Source organism: Acanthaster planci, linkage group LG02, assembly GCF_054643075.1.
Source record: "Acanthaster planci isolate LZ-2023a linkage group LG02, COTS_SCS, whole genome shotgun sequence".
In the NCBI taxonomy this organism is placed as follows: Eukaryota; Metazoa; Echinodermata; class Asteroidea; order Valvatida; family Acanthasteridae; genus Acanthaster; species Acanthaster planci.
Window position 1 is genome coordinate 23,577,864 of NC_141778.1, and position 22,637 is coordinate 23,600,500.

The window sequence follows — 22,637 nt, forward strand, 5'->3', positions numbered from 1 at the left end:
ATGTATCACATGACCAATGAGGTATGCGGGAGCTTTGCTGGCCATATGATTCCCAATTCGAGTTTTCATTGGATGAATCTTCGCTCCAACTTCGAAGTGACCAATCAGAGTGTAGCATTTCCTACCTTGGGCTTGTGCAGCCCTTTGCATAAGTAGCGTGGGTATGGGGAAATTGTACAGGCTGCCTACGTTGTGCATTGACTGCGTGTACACGTATACACCGAACACTGTATTAACACGTACTGAACTGCGATAGCGTGCCCTACACATCGCTGTATAGATAATTCATTCGACCAGCGTAGATAAGGTGAGTAAAACTTCATTTTATGGTCAGGAAATCCACTGAAACGTGGAGAAAATAATTTTCTGCACTAGTGAGATGTATGTTCTACTAATTGCACCTGCTTTCTTGTGTAAAAACAATTTTGAAACCGATGCTTATTAGGTCGTAAACTGGTACACCGAGTTGATATTTGTTGTGTTGACGAACATGCCGCGAGATTGCCATTGTCACAACGATTGAAAGAAATAGGGGCCTCGGAACTTTGTAAAACTGCCAAAATTTGCTGACAGGAACCAGTCACCTTGGCGCAAAAGAAACGTTTGCCGAAAGAGTGATACTTCAGGCATGATTAGGAAAAATCTAAACTGTTTTCACCGAGTGGGATCACAGTTACAGTCGTTTCTTTCCCGTGACCCCTTTTATTCTGGTTACCCCGACGCCATGCCGGTGCACAAATCGACCGTATTTTTCACCACGAAAAACTCTCGTACTGCTCAATGTACACTCCACTTTCGGTGCACAAACCTATGGGACGATTCTGAAAACATTTCAATCTTTAAGATTACGACATGATTTTTCGATTTATAGAAATATTAGGGCCGAAAGTGATATTTGAAGGGGACTTTCATTCATGAAAGGGCAGGAGGTGTTTTTGGGTGTCGTTTTTCGGGCTTTGTTTGACCTCGATTAAACTGCCATTTTGTAGCATTGCCCCACTACAACTCCATGCCTACATCGCTGTATATCTTCCCCCATACTCAACGCTTTCATGTACCAACCCAATAGGATATGCACTAAATTGATCCTGAACCCAGCGCGGACACTTTGAATATGCATTTAGGACTAAAACTCTTTCCGAAAGTGTGAAATCGCGGTGTTTTTGGAACACGTTCAGATTCAGTTTTGTGGCGGGTGGGGTCGGTGAGAGATTTCCTCCATGTTTTTTCGACGTCAAAAATGCAAAGTCTGTACCGAGGGGACAGCATGCTTTGCATGTCGCTTGGCTATGGTCGGCCACACGTGTTCGTATAGTGCAGACTGCAGCGTATATTATCAATATACATCCACCATTGGCATTGAAGGGCTGTTTTCAGGAATGTATTAGGAAAATTTTGTTTGGTTTTGGGGGGATTTTAGGTTCCTTTTCTGGCATGGCGTCAGTGGCATTGGTGCACGTGCCTCATTTGCATAAAGTGTGTGGATTGGTCATTCGACCTGTGTTGGCTTTTCCATTGTCAAATTTTCAAAAGATTTTGATCAACAACCTGAGTAGGGTGATTATTGACTTTGCCATTTGGGGTTTTAAAATTTCCAAGGTGACGTTGGCTTTGCACAATAAAGTTACATTTTATTTTAATTTTGCTTCTCCGGACACATAAATAGCACTAACCTGCACACATTTTGACAAATGTTTTCTCAATAGCAAAACTAAAACATTCCAATATTTAGTTTGCCTTTCTTAGTTATTCTCTGAACGGTTGTTTAAATGTTGTTTTCTTCCATTGCTATTATTTATTAAAGTGTAATTTAGTTACATGTTTTAATTTCTATTTTGGGGGAAAAGGTAAAAACAATGAAATTGAGAAAAAGTGGCTGCAGTTTGCCAGGTTGCTGCCTCTGGGAAAATGAATGGTTGCATTCCTTGGGACTGAAAAAAAAATAATTGGCTCCAAATCGGATGAAAAATAATGAAAGCCCTTCAATGCATCCTTGGTGTTCTTATTTTGATAACTGATAACAGTTTCAGTTGAGTTTTAAAGAGCTGCAAACATTTTTTTCTACCAGTTTCTTGTGTAACTACAATGAAGCCACGTGCGTGCTGCGATGCGTGCGCAGCACAGGACAGCATGGTTTAGTTTCGTATGTGCGCTTAATGATTTGCGTTATTTATTACCCGGGACTCTGAGAGAGCCCACGGTTTGACACCCTGCGGAATGGACTCCTCAATTCTGCTCGATGGACCTGCAACCAAAGTAGGACGGCAACTCTGGCTGCAACTGTAACCACTTTATTTTACAATGTAAACATAAATAACTTTCATTTTAAAATTTTGTATTGGGCGTGGGGGGAATATCTATTGTCTAACAAATTGAGTGTATTGAGTTCAATGTACTAATTCACTTATGAATCCTAAACTTGTTTGCTCTTCACTCTGTGAGTCTTTTATGCACTTCACTATTATTATTATTCTTATTTTTATTGTATTAAGGCAGTTTGAATTTTTTGTTCAATAATAAATTTATCTGTTTTACACAGAATACACATAAATAATGTATTTCTCTGAATTTTATATGTACTGTCAGTTTCTTAATAGAAATTTAGATACAGATTTGTTTTGGAAGTGGATTTTTAATGTTTTTGCACTTGCACGACATGGGGGGATTCTGGTTCATCAGCTCCTGAAAATGAATATAATTAGATTCGATTTAATTGTTATAATTTGTTAATGGCCGTTGCAATCACTTTTTTTATTCTACAGTTCTTGGATTTGTTCAGCTGTCTTAAGATCCCAAGATGGGAAGGAAAGATCCAAACAAGCCCAAGGGACGCATGTCCTCCTATGCTTTCTTTGTCAAGTACTGCCGTGAAGAGGTCAAAGATGAATCTGTGAACTTTGCAGATTTCTCCAAGAGCTGCTCCGATAGATGGAAGGTACTTATTACATTTCGTTTAATAACTACATTAAATAGGCAATTGCCGAAGTTTGCTTTCATTTTAAGCCAAGTCGTGTTCCAATTCATTGTTCACAAGTCTTTTCATGGACATGAAATACAGAATTATTCGCTTTGTGAATATTGGACAAGTTCAACATCTTTTGCAAAATAGTTTTTGTCTGAAATCATTGACCATGCCATGCATGAAGTTTCTGGTGTTACGCCTACCTTCTTTCGTTAAAATCTGTCAACAATCTGTTTAAAATTGCAAACAGAATATGTCGGAGGGAGACAAGAAGAGGTTTCATGAATGTGCAGATCATGATAAGCAAAGGTACGAGCGTGAGATGGCGCACTATGTACCCCCTAAGGGCATGAAGAAGAAGGGACGCAGAAAGAAGAAGGATCCCTGTGCACCCAAACGCAACCTGTAAGTCATTTTCAGGCTTTTTAAATACTGCAATATGTCACCGGCTGTATCCCTGCTTGGGGCATGCAAGAAATGGCACGTACCAGTGGAAACGCTGCATAGCTCAGAATTTTGCATGTTTGTGTTTTGCCCAACAGGTCAGCATTTTTCCTGTACAGTAATGATGAGCGACCCAAGATCAAAGCGATGAATCCCAGTCTAGGTATTGGGGAGATCGCCAAGGTCCTGTCTGCACAGTGGAAGAATGTCAATGCAGCCACGAAGGCCAAATATGACAATGCGGCCAGGATGGACAAGGAAAGATATGTCAAGGTGGGTGTTTCTGGAATGCAAAAACTTTCCCTCCGTAGTCTGTACCAACAGAAAAATTGTGCTTTATGGATTATTTCCAGCTCATGAATTTTCAGTGGTCACCGTAGGGATTAATAAAGGTTAATTGCAAATTTCCCTAAAACGTAACTTGTTTAAGTGATACGAAACTCGATTTTAAGATTTGGCAGCAAACCTTCAACTCGCCAGCTGATGCTGTAAAGTAGCATTGTCAAGATTGGCAAATTTGGGATCCGGCAGCAGGCCTTGTGAGTGAAGAAGGTCACACTGTGTCCTCCTGAAGGCTGCCAAAATATGACCCCTCTATTTTGTTTGCCTTTCATGCCAGGCGATTGCCGACTACAAGGCCAAGGGCAAGATGAAGAAGTCCTCCTCCAGTTCGTCTTCCTCCTCCTCCAGCTCCAGCTCAAGCAGCTCTAGCTCCAGTGATGAGGAGTAGACTTACCACAACAGAAAGCCCATGTCAGTTGGAACAAGGGGATCTTCACAAAAACTGCTTGCATCCTGCAGAAAGTTCTGCCCATTTTTTTCAACTGGATAAAAAAAAACCGGCAGGATTGTCCATGCCCCTTTTAAATATTAGCAGTTTTATCGTATTGAACCTGAAAGATCCTTGCATTCTTTGTCCCAGTTTCAAAATGGCTTCGTAGCTTTCCAAGGAGAGTTTGGGATTATTTACAAAATTAAGTTAAAGCACCTTCTATATATGTTCCTTTAAAAAATTGAAATTTTAATCTTGACTGTTGGATCCGTCATTGTGTCGCTAATTGTGTTTTATCAGAGTCCCTGAAAATGTTTGAGAAATAACCTACTTGTAACAATGTTATATCTAAAAGTGTACGCCCAAAACCTCCAGTGTTTGTCCCATTGATACTGTTTACCATTTTTAGCTGCTCTACATTCGTTTGATTTGTTTTAAGTGTTGTTTATATGAAATCTTTAAGAAACTATTTTTTTTTGTATCATACCTAGTTGTCTGTAGTTGATAGTTTCTTCTTCCATTCAGTTGTGCCTCATCCTTAAACTGTGAAAATGTTGCAAAGTACTTGAAAAGTTTGACTTTACTCTGGGGAGTGGGACCGACCCTTAAATATGATTGTGAGAATAAAAAATTTAGTACCTCCTGTGATTTCTGAGAGATCCAAGCCCTTCACTGAAAGAAGTCCCGAGTCAAACACACAAAGCATGTTCTTTTGAATACATATACGCACCAATCATACCTCAAAATGTTTCTGGTACATGTATACACATGGAAGCATAGATTCCATTGAGTTGGTTCCTAAAGTGTGTCTTAGTGTAGTTGAAGTTCATTCACCAGATTTTAAAATGGCATTTATCAGAGATATTATTGCTAGTTAGTGATTCATGTGTACAAAAGAACTGAATGGCCATGTGTAGTTTGGAAAAACGGGGGGAATGCATCTTGTCAGTCTGGAAGATTTCAATTCTTTTAGTTGTAAATTTATCATGGCTGTTAATATCGAGCAGTTAAAAACTTTTGTGTGGTTATTGAACAAATTTTTAATGTAACCAATGCTTGCTCCTCAACAGTGAAAGGTGATGAGTTAAATTTTTCCCAGCCAAATGAAAACCCGAAATGCAAGTGTATGGTGGCTGAATTGTTGGTTGTTGCTTCATTTTAAAAGGAATTCCTTGATACTTCTTCTTTATAAGTTTGATTGTAATGCACCAACATAAAAGCAGGAGATCTCAGTATGTAACTAAGTATGTTCAGTACAATATACGTGTACATTTTCTTAAGGAAGACTGGCTCATTACCAAAACAGTTGTCACGATAAAGTTGCTGTAATGAACTCGACGTTTCTTGTTTCAAAGTTCACTAATTAACATTGGAAATAAAAGCATTGGTTTTTATGGAAGTGAATGGATTGGCTAGTTTTACATCATTTTGGTTTCTGATTTCAGTTGTGGATATATGCCAGTCACCTGTACATGTTCCAAACGTGTACTTGTCTGGGCACCCAGCTGACTTGGTCTTTTTGCAAACATGGTTGAATTTTTAGACTGGCTTACAGGGCCACGTGTTTGGGGAGGGGTAGCGGGGAGATGGTGGCAGATCCAGTGTGCCAACATTTAATCATTTTGATCTTCACATGCATAAAGAAACCTGTAAAATGGTCTGTTGGCTTTTTACATGTGAAATTAGAAGTATTGCAAGGTTTCTGAACAGTGACACATACACTTGGTGACTTAACTGTTTAACCCCTTCGCTACGGATGACTGCTACTACAGCACCTTTGTATGAGCATTAGTGCATACCACACATACAGTCTATTCACCATGCAGCTGCTGGTTCAATAGGGCCTGCTGCTGGACGTGAAGGGGTTAACTAATTCCCCCATCCCTGAATGACGACATGAAATTGATAAATACATGTATGTGTACCCAGTAAATCAACAAATTAGTAAATCTGGTACATTTGTAGAGTGCAGAAGAAAGGATTCTGTAGACCTATTTAGAGTGACATCTGGCGTTGGGGGGAAAAAAAGGTTTTGATGGGTACTGTGGAGGACGTCTCTCTTGCTTCATTAACTGAACTCGTCTGTCTTGCATCTTCATGTAGATCTGCTAGTTCAGCATGGGAAGGAAAGACCCCAACAAGCCCAAGGGGCGGATGTCCTCCTATGCATTCTTCGTCCAGTTCTGTCGAGAGGAGCACAAGGAGCGCAACCCAGGCCAGTCAGTCAACTTCACCCAGTTCTCCAAGAAATGCTCGGAGAGGTGGAAGGTGAGTCAGCCGGTGTGCAGAATGGGCTTCCAGAGCTACAGCTGTGGTTGTTGTCGCGTGCAAATGGGTACATGTACATGTGTTAGTCAGCAGCAAAGACCTTAGACAGACACAGCCTTATACATGTATTGTGAATGAGGTTTTGGGGTTGGCCAACAAAAAATGTTTTCTGTTTGATGACCGAGGATCGGGAAAGTTTTGGCACTAAAAGTTCCATAGTTGAAAAGTTTAGAATGAAATCAAGCAAATTAACGCTGTCAAGATTAAAGATTGCATTAATTAACATTGCATTCGGTACAGTAAAAGCACAAATACGAAAATCAGGTCATTAAATAACAAAGTTAAATGTTGAGTAAAACTACCACTCTTCGCTAATAACACACTAGAGTGCCATTTACTACACGGAAACAAAAAGCAGTTCAACCGTCTGAAAACCATGTGCACAGAATTTGACAAAATAGCAACCATGCAGCCATTCAGCAAGAACAGATTTTCAAACCTTTAGCATACAGATCTTTTGAATTGGATTGAACTGAATTGTCAGTTCAATTCTATCTCGTATTGGACATCCCTAAAAAGAGGTGGCTATCCCCTTTAATGTTCCCATCTGGCTCATAAGTTTCTTTGTCGTGTCCTCCTTATTGTAGCCCATGGTTAAAAGTAATTTGTACTTTGAACAGAATATGTCGGATGGAGAGAAGAAGAAGTTCCACGAATGTGCTGACCATGACAAGATGCGGTATGAGCGGGAGATGGCCCGCTATGTGCCCCCCAAGGGGAGCAAGAAGAGGGGACGCAGAAAGAGGAAGGACCCCAGCGCACCCAAACGCAACCTGTAAGTGCCCTCCGGAAATGCGTTGTGTTTTTGTCTCTTGTGTCGACCTCCGCTTCAGTTTCGTGGATTCGGTTTCCCATGTCAGAGAGCTGTGTAGTCCTTTGTAGTGCTCATACAATGCTACATGTTGTGCTGTGGAAACATGAATGCGACCCGAGCTAATGAAATGAGTGCAAGTCACCATTGCCTCCTTAAGTGAAAGGCCCTGAAAAGAACCTTGCACAGTAAATCAGTGGGAACCCTGGAGATCTGACACCCACATATTGCCCATTTTCATCAGGATGTTGGACTGAGTGATGCATCCAAATGGAGAGCTTAGTTGGCTCTTCCTGATGTAGAATGAAACAGAGGAACTGAAAAATCAGGCCTAAAGACTCACTTGATGGCATCCATTCACAGAAGGATTGAGTCTGAAGCCAGTGTTTGGAGCAGTCCCATTTGTTTTGATGCCAAGTGCCAATAAGTGATTCCGAAGCCCAAGATGGCAATTTCGGACGTTATTTTGACAGTTGCGTTGTTTTGACAATACTTGGGAACTCAGTGCCTAAGTTAACAATCTCAGAGGTCCGTGCCGTGTGGTGATTACCTGAGCAGATACGGTGAATTTGGCATACATACTGTTGAAGTATGCCATATTGACTAATAATTTCTCAGAGCACACTTATACACAGAAGAAATGATAGTTACACAGTCAGGGACCTCTTACTAGACCAGTGTCATGTGAATGTTTGATATGTACGAGTTTTGCTTTTTTCAATTCCTTTTTCAGCCAGTCAATATGAAACTTTTTTCAATCACCAGGTCAGCATTCTTCCTGTTCAGTAATGACGAGCGACCCAAAGTGAAGGCTGTTCACCCAGATTGGGGCATCGGCAAGATTGCTCAGGTGTTGGCAGAGCAGTGGAGGAACGTCCCTGCAGCCCAGCGAGCCAAGTACGACAAGGCCGCCATACAGGACAAGGAAAGATATGCCAAGGTGGGGTCCCCACCTTTGATACAAAAGGGGCCACACACATAGACCAACTTCCTATTGTACTCCTGGTGTTCTTGATTAGACTTTTCGTTTAAGGGATCCCAAAGATTTTCCAGTTATGGACCTTTACCCAACCATGGAGCCTGTTGTCCCATTTTCAGTCTACTGTGTCTTTTCTCATGCCTATCGTGTACATTTTACATTTTTCTGTTCTCATGTACTACTAGTTCGACAGCAGACATGTTCAAGAAAACCAGAGAAAACTCTCATTCCACTCTCATTGTAAACTGTTTCAACCTGAATTCCCTTCCATGGCGTTCTTCATTTTCTGAACGATAACGCTTGCCCCCCTCTTCCTCTATAACCGTTTTCCGGAGAGTGGGAACTGAGAGTGAACCTGGCAAATCCACACAATATACTCATCACTAGTACTCTCACCCCTTTTGTTAAAGATTCTGACAAGCAAAAGCATATTATGCACCTCTTAAATTTAGGGAGGATGGATGGCAAATGGAAAAATCGAGTAGTTAGTGTGAATGCTAGATTGTACGCATCCCTTTTTCACATCTACCCACCCAACAGAAACCCCTTGTGACACCAATGCTGAGTGCCTTGGCATCTCCTGTTTCTTTCAGGCAATGGCGGAGTACAAGTCCAGGGGCGGAGCACACAAGAAGAAGTCCTCCTCCAGCTCTTCTTCCTCCTCTTCCTCCAGCTCCAGCTCCAGCAGCTCTAGCTCCAGCGATGAGGAGTAGACTCACCACACCAACCCACCGAATCTCCCGACTCTCATCCGACCAGAGTGAACAGCTTATTAAGGCCTCTATTCCTCCCTTCCCCCACCATCACCCGCAACATTTCAAGCATTGAAAACTTAGACGGGGTTATTGGAATTGACAGCACAGAATGAGTGAAGTTTTTCATCTGTACGTTAAGTCATCACTCAATAGGACAAATTTTGGTGGGTTTTTTTGTTTGGGGTTTTCTTTTTCCTTGCTTTTTTGTTCCCTTTTGTTCAATAAACCCAAAGTGGATAAGTGATTGCATCAGTATTGGCTGGAAGTTTAGATGTGGTGTTGTATGGACTATTTAAGGTGAAAAAAAATGTTAGCATGTGTTGATACACACGTCGAAAAATTGAAGACTAATTCAAGTCATTCACAGGTCCTCTGTTTCATGGGTTTGTTTTCTACCTCGTACATGCAGTTGATTCTGCTGTTCTCGCTCTAAAGGCTTTGAAATATGAATCTGACGAATGACTTAATTCATTTCATGAGTTTTGACCAGTAAAGTGGAGAATGATTTTTAGCTGTTTTGTGGAAATCCATGGCTCTAATGACAATGATATATTTTGGTCTAGGTCCTGTGAATGAAAATATCATGCAAAGTGTTGTCTCTTTGTGGCACATGACTGCCTAAAAATTCAATGTTACATTAAAAGTAGAAGCTGTTTGCAGGTTATTTTAGTTATCGCCGTTTTATTTGAACATAATGAGTAACACACTGAGGAAAATACTGTGTTATTAACATTTTTAATGGGCAAACATGTGGATGTTTAGATGGCTCGATCTCCTGACGTTGTAAAAAAAAAATGTACTGTGAAACGTTGCATTGCTTCCAAGAAGTGCACTTGTAACACAACGTGGTCATTCTGTACAGGCTTGCGTTTATTTCAGTGAACAGAACATGTCCCTCATTTGTATTTCACAATCTTGGAAAGCATAGAACATGATCTCTTACATTGCCCTCGGCAAAATGAACATTGTTGATGAACCTTTTTCAAGCACATCGAGTTACTGGTGGACTGAGAGGACCAATTGTCCTGATAAGGAAGGTCACATGAAGGCGTCTGATTATATTTTTAGGAGATTAAAAGAAACAAGATTGAAATATTCATCAGCTTGGACAGAAGTCTGTTAACCTGTTTGTGAGATTTTTTTTAACTTGCTTGTACATTGCATTTAGTGGAATATGAATTTACCACACTGTTCATGACCTGTTGGTCTGTTTTGTCATATAACCTTTTGCCTCGAATTAACACGTTTTGGTTCCAAAGTGAGGCAGCACTGGCGGAGGGAAGGCTTGCACGTACAGTGTAGGTTAAGCTGTTATAAAAGAACCCTGTCGAGATGTTAGAGAGCCAGTGCAGCCTCTCTTTCAACTGGACCATGGGGAGAACAAAGGACAGCCATGTGCACATGGTCTGAGGCTGTGATCATTTAACTTGGCTGTCTCACAAGCTCCATCACATCCAGCCATTGCCAAGCAATGCAGACATTGCCTTAAATCCTGTGCCAGAGCTTGGGGCACATGGTTTGAAGTTCAAACACTGACTAAGTGCAAAATGGACATCCTTAATACTTCATCGTAAAGCAGTACCCACCCGTTAAAAAAAAGCATCATTTTCTATAGAAACATGCAAAATTTCTTTGGTTCATGAAGTTCAGAACACTGTGGCATAGTACCTCCACAAATTTATGAATGTAAACTTTAAAAACAGGAGACAACTCAGTCAAGTTTTTCCCAATCTGTTGAATTCTCCTGTTCAAATATAAAAAGTTAATCTTTCTCTGCTTTTCTATGTTAAGGGCAAACTGTGAACTTTAAGAGGAGATGGAAAACTGGGACATGTTAAAGGTTTCACTGGAGTTGTTGTTAAAGTGATTATTTGCATCTGTGTGTATAATAGGCCCTATTACTGTCTGAAGTGTCTGTTATGTCTGAACCTTGTTTTGTTTCCTGTATAGATGCTGCTGCTTAATATCCACAGTAAGTTTTTAGCATAAACGTTTGTGAGTGATTTCCAGTTTTTCTGCTCAAATTATTTACTTAAAATAGCTAAGTCATTTTTTCTCCCTGATAGCATAGCTTTTGCCTGATTGAATGTACTGATTTTCATCCTGTGTTTATTAACAAAAGTAGTATGCACCTTTTCACTTGAATGTATCAACGGGATAAAATTAATCAGTGCTTTTAAAATTTGAAATACTGAGCTTGATTGTTTTTACCCATTCTTCAATGATTTTTTTGGTTTATGGTGTGAAAGATGAGATCTTGGTGAGAGATTGAAAGCAAGTTATTTCGATGTTGCTTGCACCAACTCACAACGCAACGCAGGTGTGCCAATGTAGAACTCTAATTATATGCTCCAACTGACAAATAGTAACATTTGAATTTAAGGCTACAATTTTACCCTTTCACCTCAGTTTGTATATAACCACAGCCTTTGATTCATAATCATATCTGTATGTTATGATGCTTTTCTCAAATTTTTTCAAGAATGTGCACATCAAATCCCACAGAAAATGTACCTTGCAGAACAAAGAAGTTTTTTAACTGTGTAAAATGACTAAGGGAAACCCCATTTGTTTGATTAATTTTGGTAAGAGAACTCCCCTCTTTAGACAATGGGCTTAATTACTGTGATGTTAAAAGGCACTTAGTGTCGAGCGATTTTGGGATCAAAGTTCCTGGATAGATTTACTCTGAGTCACCATCCTTTTCTAAACTCCATAGAGAAGCACACAGAAAGGTAGCTGAAACCCACTGGCAAACAGTCGTGTTAACTTCTTGAGCTGGAGCTGTTACAATACTTTAGCCTTTGTTGCTTATGAATATGGAATATTTGCATAAAAATTTTAAAATGCCATGTAAGTCTCAAATATGGCAGTAACAAAGGTCTAAAATAATGGCAAATGGACGACAGGGTCATTTCAAAGACTTCATTAAAAAATTTCATAACTTGACTTGCATTGCCCCTTTAAATGAGGTGCACATTAATGGGAAACGTATCCAAACGGGAAAAAAAATACCTGTTTGATGAAGTATAACTGTAAAAGTTTGAGAAGAGTGTCCGTTGTATAGATTTTTGTAGATTGAATTCAAGCCAGCTACAACTATTTAACAAAGCAGCAGTTATTTAGAGAACGTTTTTGGCTGTAATTTGTAATGAATACCCATTGTAATCAGCGTAATAATTCTTTTGCCAGTCTGTAGGTGTATTTTGAGTTAAGTCATTAAAGCATCAGCTTTTAATGTTCACCCACGTACATCCCTGGTTTCCGTTCTTTCCCAGAGGTTTTATTCATCATTAAAAAGGTATAAGCTTATTAATGACCAATGCAATTGGTCACCATGATAACTGGTCACTTTTTCACTTATGCAATCCATGCGAGACGTATTCAATCTAATGTGCAAATCCAACACGCAAGACCAAAACTATCTTTGATACTGACGTTACTTGGTGTCACTTTTCCAGTTAGGGGACGTTTGTTGGGAATGAATCAGCACTAACGTAAGAACTGAATGACAGCGATACATTTACTCATTCTTGAGATTAATGTCAGGGAAGCTAGATTCTGTTCACTGTAATGGAATGAAACTTTTCCAACAAGCAAGCATTTTCTGTTGCACGATCACTGCAGACCATGTGCCTCAAACGAATTCTTCCTTCACCACATAACTTGGATCATGACTTCAATTTGCTAATAAGAACAAATAAGATCAGGCCGCCAAAAATTGTATCATACATCCACCTTTTATTCTTCACCTGTGTTAAAAAATATAGAGTCAACTCATGAATTTTAGGTTCTTAGAAAGGGCACAAATGGACAAATTAACAATGTACCTTCCATTGGGAACCATTCCAATGTAGGCGACAATAAAGGAAAGGTACAACTGTGACATGTCAGGAGAAACAGTCCCCATCTGTGTGCAAGCATTCAGACAGATCATGAGTCAGTTAACACTGACAAGCAGAGTTAGCAGTTTCCCATATGATGAACCTCAGGTGGTAAACAAGTTGGAGAAAAATGTAGATCATGACTTCTCACCGACTGCAATATTGAAATACTGTAAGAACTTTTTCCTGGTTAAACTAGGCAACATGGCCAACATGTTGATAGCGAAGTTGCAAAGTGGCCCCTCCAAGCCAACTACCTTACGGGCCCCACCAGCGGCGGAACGATTTTCAAAGTGGGGAGGGGGGCAGTTGTTGGACTATTAGGCACCAGCCATTAATAGGCTGATCCATTAAGCCCCACCCCATTACAGTGCGTGTACATGCAAAACGTGGGGGGCCAGGACCCCCAGTCGAAAAAGTGAGGGGGCTACTGCACCCCCCCTTCCGCTGCCGGTGCTTACGGCATGCAGTATACTGTGAGTTGCCAAATCACTGCCATCTTTCTGATAAGAAATACAAAGAAACTCTCATAAGACCCGAATTCCATGCTTTGTGGAGTTGCTCACTTATAACCCAAACGGTGAAGAAAAAACAAACTAAAGACTAAATTGAAGACTGTGTACAAGCATAACCCCACTGCAGTAACGGTTTCTTTGATGGTAGTCACTTTATTAGTCATTAACCCATATTCTTGCACAAATGCTAGGGCTGACACAAGGCCAATATGTATTAAGAAAACAGAAGGAAGAACCTTTGATGGAGGGGGATGAGTAGATTCTCAAGCTTCCATGAAGATCCAGAAAGGTACATGTAATTGTGACTGAAATTCTAAGAGACAATCCACGGAATCTGATGAATCTGAACCACCGATTGACAGTTATTGATTGGAGAAATTTACCATTCCAAACGAGTGGAACAATTTTGTCCTGTCTGCTCAAGGGCAACACTCCAAAGTTGTCTTAAAAATCAGGGCCAATAAACAGCACCATTTTCACCCTTTACGCTGTTCTTGTGAGGCCACACCAATTACGGGACAAAACACACAATCCACCAGACTAGGAAGGTAAAAGACATGGGAGGCTAGAGAGGAAAAAATTATGACACAAAATTTAAAACTCGTTCGATGTTTACTTGTTTTTCTTTCCTTTCCGTTTGGTTTTCTTCTTGGCAGGAGGGGCTGTCGTGGCAGCAATTGTCTGGGATGTCTTGAGGGCAACTGAGAGATCCAGATCAGCTGAAGGTTCCACAGGTATTCTGAAACATCACCCACACAATTGGATATATTTCCTCTCAAATTCTGCCAAATTACTTTCGGTTATTTCTGAGAATAGCAAAAATGCCCAGATGAAATAAAGACCCCTTTCAATTAAATTTTTTATAGCATAGTGCGTACAGGCCGAAGGGATGGCTGACTGGGGAAGACTTGATTCAAGTGTACATCCACTGCAGCCTTCTATATGTGAATGCAGTGCGCAGCTTAATTAATTCATTTTCACAAGTGGTCTTATGCCACTACATTTATGGCAAAAAAAACAACACACTTTCAGTGCTCTTCGCTGAGATCAGCTCACCTCTTATTGAACCCAACCATGTCTGCCACATTTAATGTGACTGTCTCAGCCTCCTCACTGCTATCACTGTGATATCTCTCCGCAACTGAAACAATGGAGAGAACATTTTCAGCTTGAATGGATTCAGGGATATGTGTGCCATGATTTGATCAACTTAGATTCATCAGGTACATGTTGCCAGGGTCATGCAATTATCACAACTGGTAGGCAAAAGTGGGACATTTGGATCAATCTTGGTAAATAAAAGATGAATCTCTTTTTTAATGTCTACGATGACCCAAGTTTAACTTTCTCTAAATCGTGCCAGAATAACAAATGCCTACTCTGACCACGGCAGTGTGTGTTGTGAGGGAGGTTGGTTTTACTCATTTTGGCAAATCATCTACCTCAGGAGTGTGTCCCTCTTTTGTAAACATCGCACACACTTGTGCTCATAAGCCTGCCAACATTGGCGATGTCTGCATAAATGCTGCAGTGATTTCACAGAGAGGAAGATAGATGTAACCTGAAACCTGAATACCCAGCCTGACCAGTTGAAGTTTTATAATTATGTGTTTTCGGAGCATTCAGCTACTGGTGTAGCCTCTGTGAGCCAAGTCCACAAATCACAGCACGTAATAAAGACAAACACACTGCTAAACTAAAGACTCCACAGAGTGAATACCTGGGATGTACAGCTTTAGTATCAACATATAACGCTAAACTCACCTCTTGGCTGTGATTTGCTGGCTTCTTTTCTCCTTACAGCATCCTCTGTTATGCCGTTATCCATTGTATCAACCTCCTCACCCTCTTCCTCAGCATCCTGCATCTCGTCCTCATCAACCTCATTCTCAGCCTCCGGGATGAGCCACATGTTGGCGGCCCCTTCTCCAATACCTCCGAAGCCAGTATCAAACACTGCTGGTGTCAAGCCTCTGGAGAATGGATGCTTAGGAAATTTGTATGCTAAAAGCATGTGATGAAGAATTATCCATCATCAGGTACGCAGCTCCGAAGCCCATTCCCCTTCCCATCTCTTAATGACATCTTAAAGTCCGGGGTTTTTTTACCGTCTCACAGGTGGGTGTGGCAGCTATACCCCATCTCCCAATCTTAGCTGTTTCATAATCTATCTTTCTTAAACCTGACATGCAGTTAAAGACATCCATTAAAAGTACATAGGTGAAGGCCCCATTCAATCCTGCACAGGTTTCTGTAGTTAAGATCAAATAAAATTGCTACCTTTATGCATGTCCCCTCAAGCATTAAGCACTCGGCTTACAAATATCTTTTGGTCATGTTGCTACCACTTTCATGAACTTCAGATGTACTGTTCTTGTAGATTGTCCAAGATAGGTAACAACTCCAAAAGGGTTAGTGCAACAACATGGTGTGTTACCATCAAATCAGGGAATACGGACAGGGGCAGACCACAACCTCAGCTCTGTTAGGTTGAAGGAACTGAAATCGTGTCCTGCAAGCATGCAAGGATACGAGTCGTGGACAGGCTCCTGGGCTCTGTCGAGGACATCTTGAGCAGTCTCCACTGACTCGGTCGTGTCAACTGGCTGCGGCTGTGCTACAGATGTTGTTATTCTCTGCCTTGAAAGAGATTCAGCATGGCCACATTTCTTGCCTTCTGACCTAAAAACAACAAATTAAAAAAAAACAAAACAATGAAGATCTTGACATTTGTATACAATGGAATAACCTTGAATCACATTTCTTATGGAACCCACACTTAATTTCACCATCAGGGACAGAGGGAATACAAATCATTCTTGTTCCCAAATATCCACACTCAGATACAATGCTATGAATCTGTAGATTCATTTACACTTGGATAGGTATCCTCTTGCACCATGCATGTACATGTACATGAAGCAATAAGCAAGCAGGTCTTGCCTACCAGACAGTGAGCATGTGCTACTTTATCTGCCCTACTGTTGGCATTTATTTGATGAAAGTTGCACAATAGCTGCGACAAGCGGCATTCTCACCTTGCTTTAGCATCATTACTCAGTGCTTTCTTGATGAGCTCTGTTAACTCAGCCACCTTAACAACAGCAATCTGTGAACACCTCATGATCTGGAAAAAAGAATCAGACATGATGCACGGCAACACTTCCGTTCATTTCTCTGTAAGCAAAAGCATACCAACTTACTTTTTGCTGACATACCATCCAACTTTGCTATTTCTAAATCTTCCTTTATTTGTGACTGACTCCACAATAATGGGTATTATGGGACATTTTTTTCAAAATGAATTACACACACATTTAAATTGGTTACACTATAAGCTTCAACTTGGTGTAGGTTTGAACCCTGTGGCATTTTGTAATCTGGAGATGTACTGACTTCTGCATAATCATTTCATACACATTAACAGGAATGCTTTCTGAGATAAAGCCCTTTAAATGCAGGAAGTGGAAAAAGAAATCAGCCAAGAAGAAGTCTCTTGAATATCCATAAACAACAGTTGGGTTTCTTGTATGCATTGTGAAAGTACTGATATAATAGAAGGGAATAAACCAAGAGTGGCTCTCGCAACTCAGACCTCATTTTGTAAGGTGGGGACACACTTGTTCTCTCTATTGAACACCAGAGGCAGAAGTTACCTGGTCCTTCAATAGGAGCATCCCTCCTGTCATCTGGACAGTGCACAGTTCCCTGTGAGCATTCATGGCCACCACCATGTTGCCTTCCATCACCGACTCCTCCTTGAAGGTGGGATCAACCAGTAAGTACTTGCTGGAACGGAAAGGGGATCTTATTGGAGTTGTGTTGTCACAAAACAAACTACAAGTCAGGGGCCGATTTCGCTGGGGTGCGACAGGCTTGGAATTGCTAACAATGCATTTGACTATTTCCCCCATGAAAGCAGCATGGCTGTCTTTGCGGAGTGACAGCAGGTGAATTGACAAAATATTTTAGTGGACTGTCTTTTGTTTTTAGACATGGGGATGGACTCTCTTACCCTTGTTCAAAGAAGGCAAATGAAATACACACGGGCATGTGGTGGACACTCAGCGGAACAGGGTCTCTATCCTCAGTGGTGTGCTGGAGCAAAGAAACACAAAGGAGAATATCCACACAGCTTCTACACTGGCAGAGTGCATTAGGTTAACCCTATTAGCCAATTTTACTATGACATTGCACACACCCTAGGGAATGCATGTGAGTACGGGGAGAGGGATTGGAGCCACTGTATATGCCACATGAGTCCAGAGGGAGGAGGGGTCAACATTTTGTGCCAGCTTACTTCATGGATGGGCCTAAAGGGTAAAAGACAAATTACGCCCTTAAAAAAAAAAAAAGAAACTGTTTGCTTGCATGTCTTACAATTGTGACACTTTCCCCGATGACAGTGACGTCGGGCCTCCTGAAGTGGGACAGTGCAGCAATCGCTGCGATACTCCCACAGTCCAAGATGCTGCCATCGTGGTTCAAAACATGGACATCAACACGAATCTGCCACACCTACAAAGAGATGAATGGGAAGAAAAATGATGAGTGTGCTATACAGAGGAAAATCAACCACAAGCTCCAATCTCAGATAAATTTGCGATTGGTTCCGACACACCTGAACCTATTTTCAGTTGGAATGTCCGACTGCCGAGTTGCCCACTGCTGTAGACATGCTTTATATGTGACCCAAACATAATGGCTGCGGTCACTCTGAAGTTCAGATGGCTGGACTCTGTCCTAAACTCTTATGAGACTACTGTCAACAGAACTGCTTCAAAACTCAACCCAGGGAAGGTGGGTGGGCAATGGTAGGAACAAGCCAGGGTTTCATATTTTAATAAAGATGCACCTGTTGAAACACTGGCTTTACTAACTGAGCCACAAAATTAATCTAAAAGCAAGTTTCGGTTGCAAAGTTGTGCACATTAACTCTTGAGACATTTCTGAAATGACACTGAAATGGCTTTTGATGACTTAACCTTGACAATATGAGGCAATCACACAATCACTATGACCTTGGTATGGGTTTGTCAGAGGACTAAAGGATAAAAAGAAAGAGGCACACAGAATGTACATGTAGGCAGTGGACTCCACATGATCGTTGCACAACCTAATCAATATTCAATGTTATCTTGGGCATACTTGCCTTTTCTCCAGCTACAACACACAGTGATTCCATATCCACAGCCCTGGAGTCTTTCAGACATCTCTCCAATAGCCTGTTCAGTTCCACGCCATACTCCGACAATCTACCAGAAGCAAAACCAAAAGTGTCTGGGGCATCCCGGAACAAACTGACACCAGAAGCTCTGCTAGATTTGCACGCAATGCGAATGGAGCATCAGGCTGCATCCACCATTCAAACTTCACACAAATTAAAGCTAGCAACAGATCTGGAAGTGGTACAGTCAAGTCCGTCACAATGTCTCAGGAGTTCTTACATGTCAATCACAAGTCATTGGCAAGCAAACCACTCCAAAATCAAGCCAAAGTCATTGTAATGAACTGTGACAAAAGCAACTTGCACATTAACTTATTATTTACATATTAATCCATGGACTTGTGGTATATTAAACTACAACACCAATATTTGGATATGTATATGTAAGGGAGAAATATAAGGTAATCCCTCTCAAAATAGAGGTATCACAAATCCTATTCCCTTCGATTCTATCAACTCTTTCACCAAGCAGGTAAAAAATGGCACAAAGTTCCCTCAAGGACCTTTAACCCCCAAGAGAAGCAACAGTAGGTGAGCTCTACCGAGAGGAAAAAACATGTAAATTTTCACTGAACCTAATCCTTCCAGATCCTTCAAAAATTCACCAGGAGAATTCAGAAGATTTTGAATGATTGGGGAAGGTAAAGCACAACCTCCCTTACCGATACTTAACTCCTTAAAAGTACAAAGACGTGTTATCAGTTCCCTGTAGAGTGAAAGATATTGGAGGATTCCGGAAGTCTCCTTACAAAAATCCAGAACGAAAAGGGTTCCTTACCTTCCTGGCTCGAAGCCAGGCGATGCCATCGGGGACAGCTCCAAGTTCACGTAAAGCTCCCCCTCTGTTGGCCGAGTACTCCTGGGCTCTACTGTCTCACAGGAGACCTGTGCAAGAACCCTACAAAGCATCAACAACCAGGTTATGGCAATACCAAAGGTGACAATCACCTAAGAACACAGCCAGCATCCTAGTATTGTATAACTGGTCCTGGATAGACCATGTAAATCACTGATTTAGAACTAAAAAATGAAGTGGTCAGTAAATGATTTCCAAAAATTCTTGTAAACACTCTCTGTTCAAGCACTGTCAGGATTTGAGAAATGAGAGTGCATATATTTTCTATTGAAGTTACAATAACTTCTAGATTAGTTTAATAAGTAAATAATTTTCCTTGCAGCAAAATTATATCTTTATGATTTTTGGGGGAAAGAATTCCATATACGAACATCACTTGACACCCTGTGCACAAACCCTACTCATGCTAGTATGAAACTGGTCTGGAAAATTCTGAGTGTTTTCTAAGTAAATGCTTCAACGTTGTCACTGCTAAAATTGACTTTTGAGAACATGGCTAAAAGTATAGTAATAAACTTCTGCAAGGGAAAATCAGTGATGTCCATATGAAACTCTGATTTACATGTATGTTCAACAATGTAAGCTTTTACAAGCAAGGATCTTTCATCCAAATTTTCAACAAGTACACAATAGAGTGCAGAAGTGTGAGGTCACTGTGAACCAGAGAGTGCAGTGCTAACGAATGGGGTACGCGCGCGTGATGGTTTACGCACTTGTTTTTGCGCTAATGTCTTTTACACACTAATTGTGCGCATGACGTATTCACTTCGGTACGCTATACTAAGCCCTATTGCACTATTGTGCAAAATTACCCGTGCAGTATTTGCGATAAGGCTTATAAGTTATATGCAATATTTATGTTTTTTTTCTACAATTGTTTTTCTTAGCCTACCTTGTCTGGCCAAGTTGAACCTCACAGCATCCTCGTTCTGTGCCAAATGTTATCTTAATATTTCTGTAGTCATATGTCTCCCGTCCATCAATTCTCTGGAATTGACAAGGAACACATAATAGTTATCTACCCCTAGAATACTGGGGTCCAACGTCCTCTAAAAATTAGTAAAAGGAGAGGAGCGGACGTTGGACTCCCGTTCTGGGGTAATAGTTATCATGGTTATGTATACACATATACACAATGTTTTCTGAACAAGACAAGGGCGCATGCCCAGCATGCTCAGTGGCCATGATGAAACACTGATCAATTAAATTTCTCACGAAATAGGTTCCACAATTCATGACATGGGCCCAGCATGGCTAGCCTAGCAAGCACCGAACCTGGGTCCCAGGCCAGCCAAACTTGCAATGACACGATTTTGGTGGGAATTTGGGAGAAAGTACCTTTCCTGACTTGATTGCTGCTGTTAAGAAGTCCCTCTCGACGTTTGACAAAGGTGTCTCCTTCATTTTAATGTACTCGGGTCTACTAGCCTATTCGGTAGGTCGATAGATCATCGGCGAACAATTCAGTAATCCTATTTCGTAAATACCGTCCCCCCTCCCGCACGCGCACGCTACATACCGTACGTACGTACGTACACGTACATGTACATGTACATACGTACATGTACGTATACACGGTACACGTTCCACGTTCAACCTCGACTCCATAGGCTTTGTGCGCGTTCCTTCACAAGCCCTGGTCGTGTAGAATACGAAAATGGCACTGACTGTACTGGCAATTCAGGACGATAAACGTGAAGTCAATCGCGCGCGCGCGTATTTCAGAAGTCGTACGCTCACGCCCACGTATTCTCTTGCATGTTCGTCGCGGATAAACACACTATGTCCCCAAACCAGGTTAGATCGCGCAAGGCATGGGAACCAATTTAGCGCAGCAAGATCGTACCCATGGGCCAATGGGTACGAGGTTGGATACACGTGGTTTAGTCTATGGACGTACATGTACACCGTACTTCACGGCTAGTTCGTGGTGTCCGTTCAAGGTTCAATCACTGTATCCTAAATAAATCTCAACATAAAACAGCCGTATTCACATGTTAGCCATGTTGGGATTTTCCCTTGTGATTTTTTACTGGCAATGTAAATAAAAGCAGTTTATGTAATTTTAGTGCTGTTTATCTTCTCTGCATTTTTTTAAACAGGTTGCACCATCAACTTTCTAAAATTGGACACAGGTTTTTGCACGTTTTGTTCGTTTTAAGGTTTATAGTTAAACCACAAAGCTATATCACCATACCATGTAATCGCAACCAGACCATTAACACCTGCAGCGAGTGGACTGTCATGCACATTTTTAAAATTCCAATGAAAAAATTTGCAAAATATTATATCACAAATATGGCTTGCCTATGCCTCAATCATCCCTATTAATAACTCGCTTCCCCCGTCGCTGTCTTCCGTCTCTTTAATCTGAAATTGGGGAAAATATAGGAAAAGAAAGTAATAAGTCCATGTACATGGCTCATCCAAAAAGCCTCAGCTACTTAGAGGAAGTAAGGCTTCAACCACATCTGTCGTTAACCATTGGCGTAAATCTGTGCATAAAAAATAAAAGTAGAATAAAAAAAAGTAGAATGTGTCTTACAGCGGGGGAGTGAAAAAGTTCGCATTAGTGTGGTTTGGGGTTTGTTTTTGTTTCTGTTTTTTGGTTTTGTTTTGTTTTTACATTATTACTGATTAATCTATTTTTTGCGTGCAAATCAAACACTCGGGGTGGGGTGGGGTGGGGTGTGGGTGGAGGATTCATTTATATTTACAAATGAAACAATGCGACATGGTTTTTGAAGAGAAGTTTCAATTTGCATATCCTCGGACCCAAGATTTAACTAAGTTGCCAAGAACTAGATTTCATAAATTTGGGACGATCCTCATCTTGAGTTGAACTACACCTTTAGTATGGTGCGTTTCATGCAGTTTAAGCATGGAGGTAGGAAAACCTCCATGTTTAAGACAGCATGAATTGGCACTTGCTACCAACATTTTTGCTATTGTACCCGATCGGAACTGCGAACAATACAGGGTCACGCTCTGGTAACCGCGAGGCATTTGGAGTCCTGGGAAACTAAAAAGGTTTGAAACAGAAAGGAAACCCGACAGGAATTTGCTTAGCTTAAACCGAGTTTCAACACATCAAGTATTGTTGT

The 22,637-nt window shown here is 41.0% G+C and overlaps 3 protein-coding genes across 4 annotated transcripts; 2 read left to right on the forward strand and 1 right to left on the reverse strand.

The window, feature by feature from the left end:
- Positions 1-166: 166 nt before the first annotated feature.
- LOC147800043 (high mobility group protein B2-like) lies at positions 167-5,582 on the forward strand. The gene is made up of 5 exons (XM_022243938.2): positions 167-307; positions 2,763-2,935; positions 3,213-3,367; positions 3,505-3,679; positions 4,026-5,582. Exons 2-5 carry the CDS (start codon positions 2,798-2,800, stop codon positions 4,134-4,136), a joined length of 579 nt encoding a protein of 192 aa, XP_022099630.2. The 5' UTR covers positions 167-307; positions 2,763-2,797; the 3' UTR covers positions 4,137-5,582.
- On the forward strand, positions 167-12,295 carry LOC110984111 (high mobility group protein B1-like). The gene is made up of 5 exons (XM_022243937.2): positions 167-307; positions 6,282-6,446; positions 7,127-7,281; positions 8,083-8,257; positions 8,890-12,295. The coding sequence occupies exons 2-5, from the start codon at positions 6,297-6,299 to the stop codon at positions 9,007-9,009; spliced, it is 600 nt and encodes a 199-aa protein (XP_022099629.2). The 5' UTR covers positions 167-307; positions 6,282-6,296; the 3' UTR covers positions 9,010-12,295.
- A 477-nt stretch (positions 12,296-12,772) lies between these two features.
- exosc9 (exosome component 9) lies at positions 12,773-21,082 on the reverse strand. 2 transcript variants are annotated; one of them, XM_022243936.2, is made up of 12 exons: positions 20,872-21,082; positions 20,426-20,520; positions 19,456-19,575; positions 18,603-18,705; positions 17,831-17,968; positions 17,466-17,548; positions 17,107-17,239; positions 16,489-16,577; positions 15,983-16,132; positions 15,215-15,423; positions 14,507-14,591; positions 12,773-14,189 (listed from the first exon to the last, which is right to left on the reverse strand). In XM_022243936.2, the coding sequence occupies exons 1-12, from the start codon at positions 20,935-20,937 to the stop codon at positions 14,063-14,065; spliced, it is 1,398 nt and encodes a 465-aa protein (XP_022099628.2). In that variant the 5' UTR covers positions 20,938-21,082; the 3' UTR covers positions 12,773-14,062. The 2 variants fall into 2 exon arrangements, with proteins under 2 accessions (XP_022099628.2, XP_086987885.1); XM_087131759.1 differs by lacking the exon at positions 20,872-21,082 and having other exon boundaries at positions 19,456-19,562.
- Between the last annotated feature and the right edge of the window lie 1,555 nt (positions 21,083-22,637).

Excerpts from the sequence above, each read along its gene's own strand:
- LOC147800043 (XM_022243938.2), top strand. The coding sequence starts at position 2,798 with ATGGGAAGGAAAGATCCAAACAAGCCCAAGGGACGCATGTCCTCCTAT. Across the intron at positions 2,936-3,212 it reads GCTGCTCCGATAGATGGAAG|AATATGTCGGAGGGAGACAA; the intron begins GTACTTATTACA and ends AATTGCAAACAG. Across the intron at positions 3,680-4,025 it reads ACAAGGAAAGATATGTCAAG|GCGATTGCCGACTACAAGGC; the intron begins GTGGGTGTTTCT and ends CTTTCATGCCAG.
- LOC110984111 (XM_022243937.2), top strand. The coding sequence starts at position 6,297 with ATGGGAAGGAAAGACCCCAACAAGCCCAAGGGGCGGATGTCCTCCTAT. Across the intron at positions 7,282-8,082 it reads AGCGCACCCAAACGCAACCT|GTCAGCATTCTTCCTGTTCA; the intron begins GTAAGTGCCCTC and ends TTCAATCACCAG. Across the intron at positions 8,258-8,889 it reads ACAAGGAAAGATATGCCAAG|GCAATGGCGGAGTACAAGTC; the intron begins GTGGGGTCCCCA and ends TGTTTCTTTCAG.
- exosc9 (XM_022243936.2), bottom strand. The coding sequence starts at position 20,937 with ATGAAGGAGACACCTTTGTCAAACGTCGAGAGGGACTTCTTAACAGCA. Across the intron at positions 20,521-20,871 it reads CAGCAATCAAGTCAGGAAAG|AGAATTGATGGACGGGAGAC; the intron begins GTACTTTCTCCC and ends TGTCAATTCCAG. Across the intron at positions 15,424-15,982 it reads CAGGAGCCTGTCCACGACTC|AGGCTTGACACCAGCAGTGT; the intron begins GTATCCTTGCAT and ends TCCATTCTCCAG.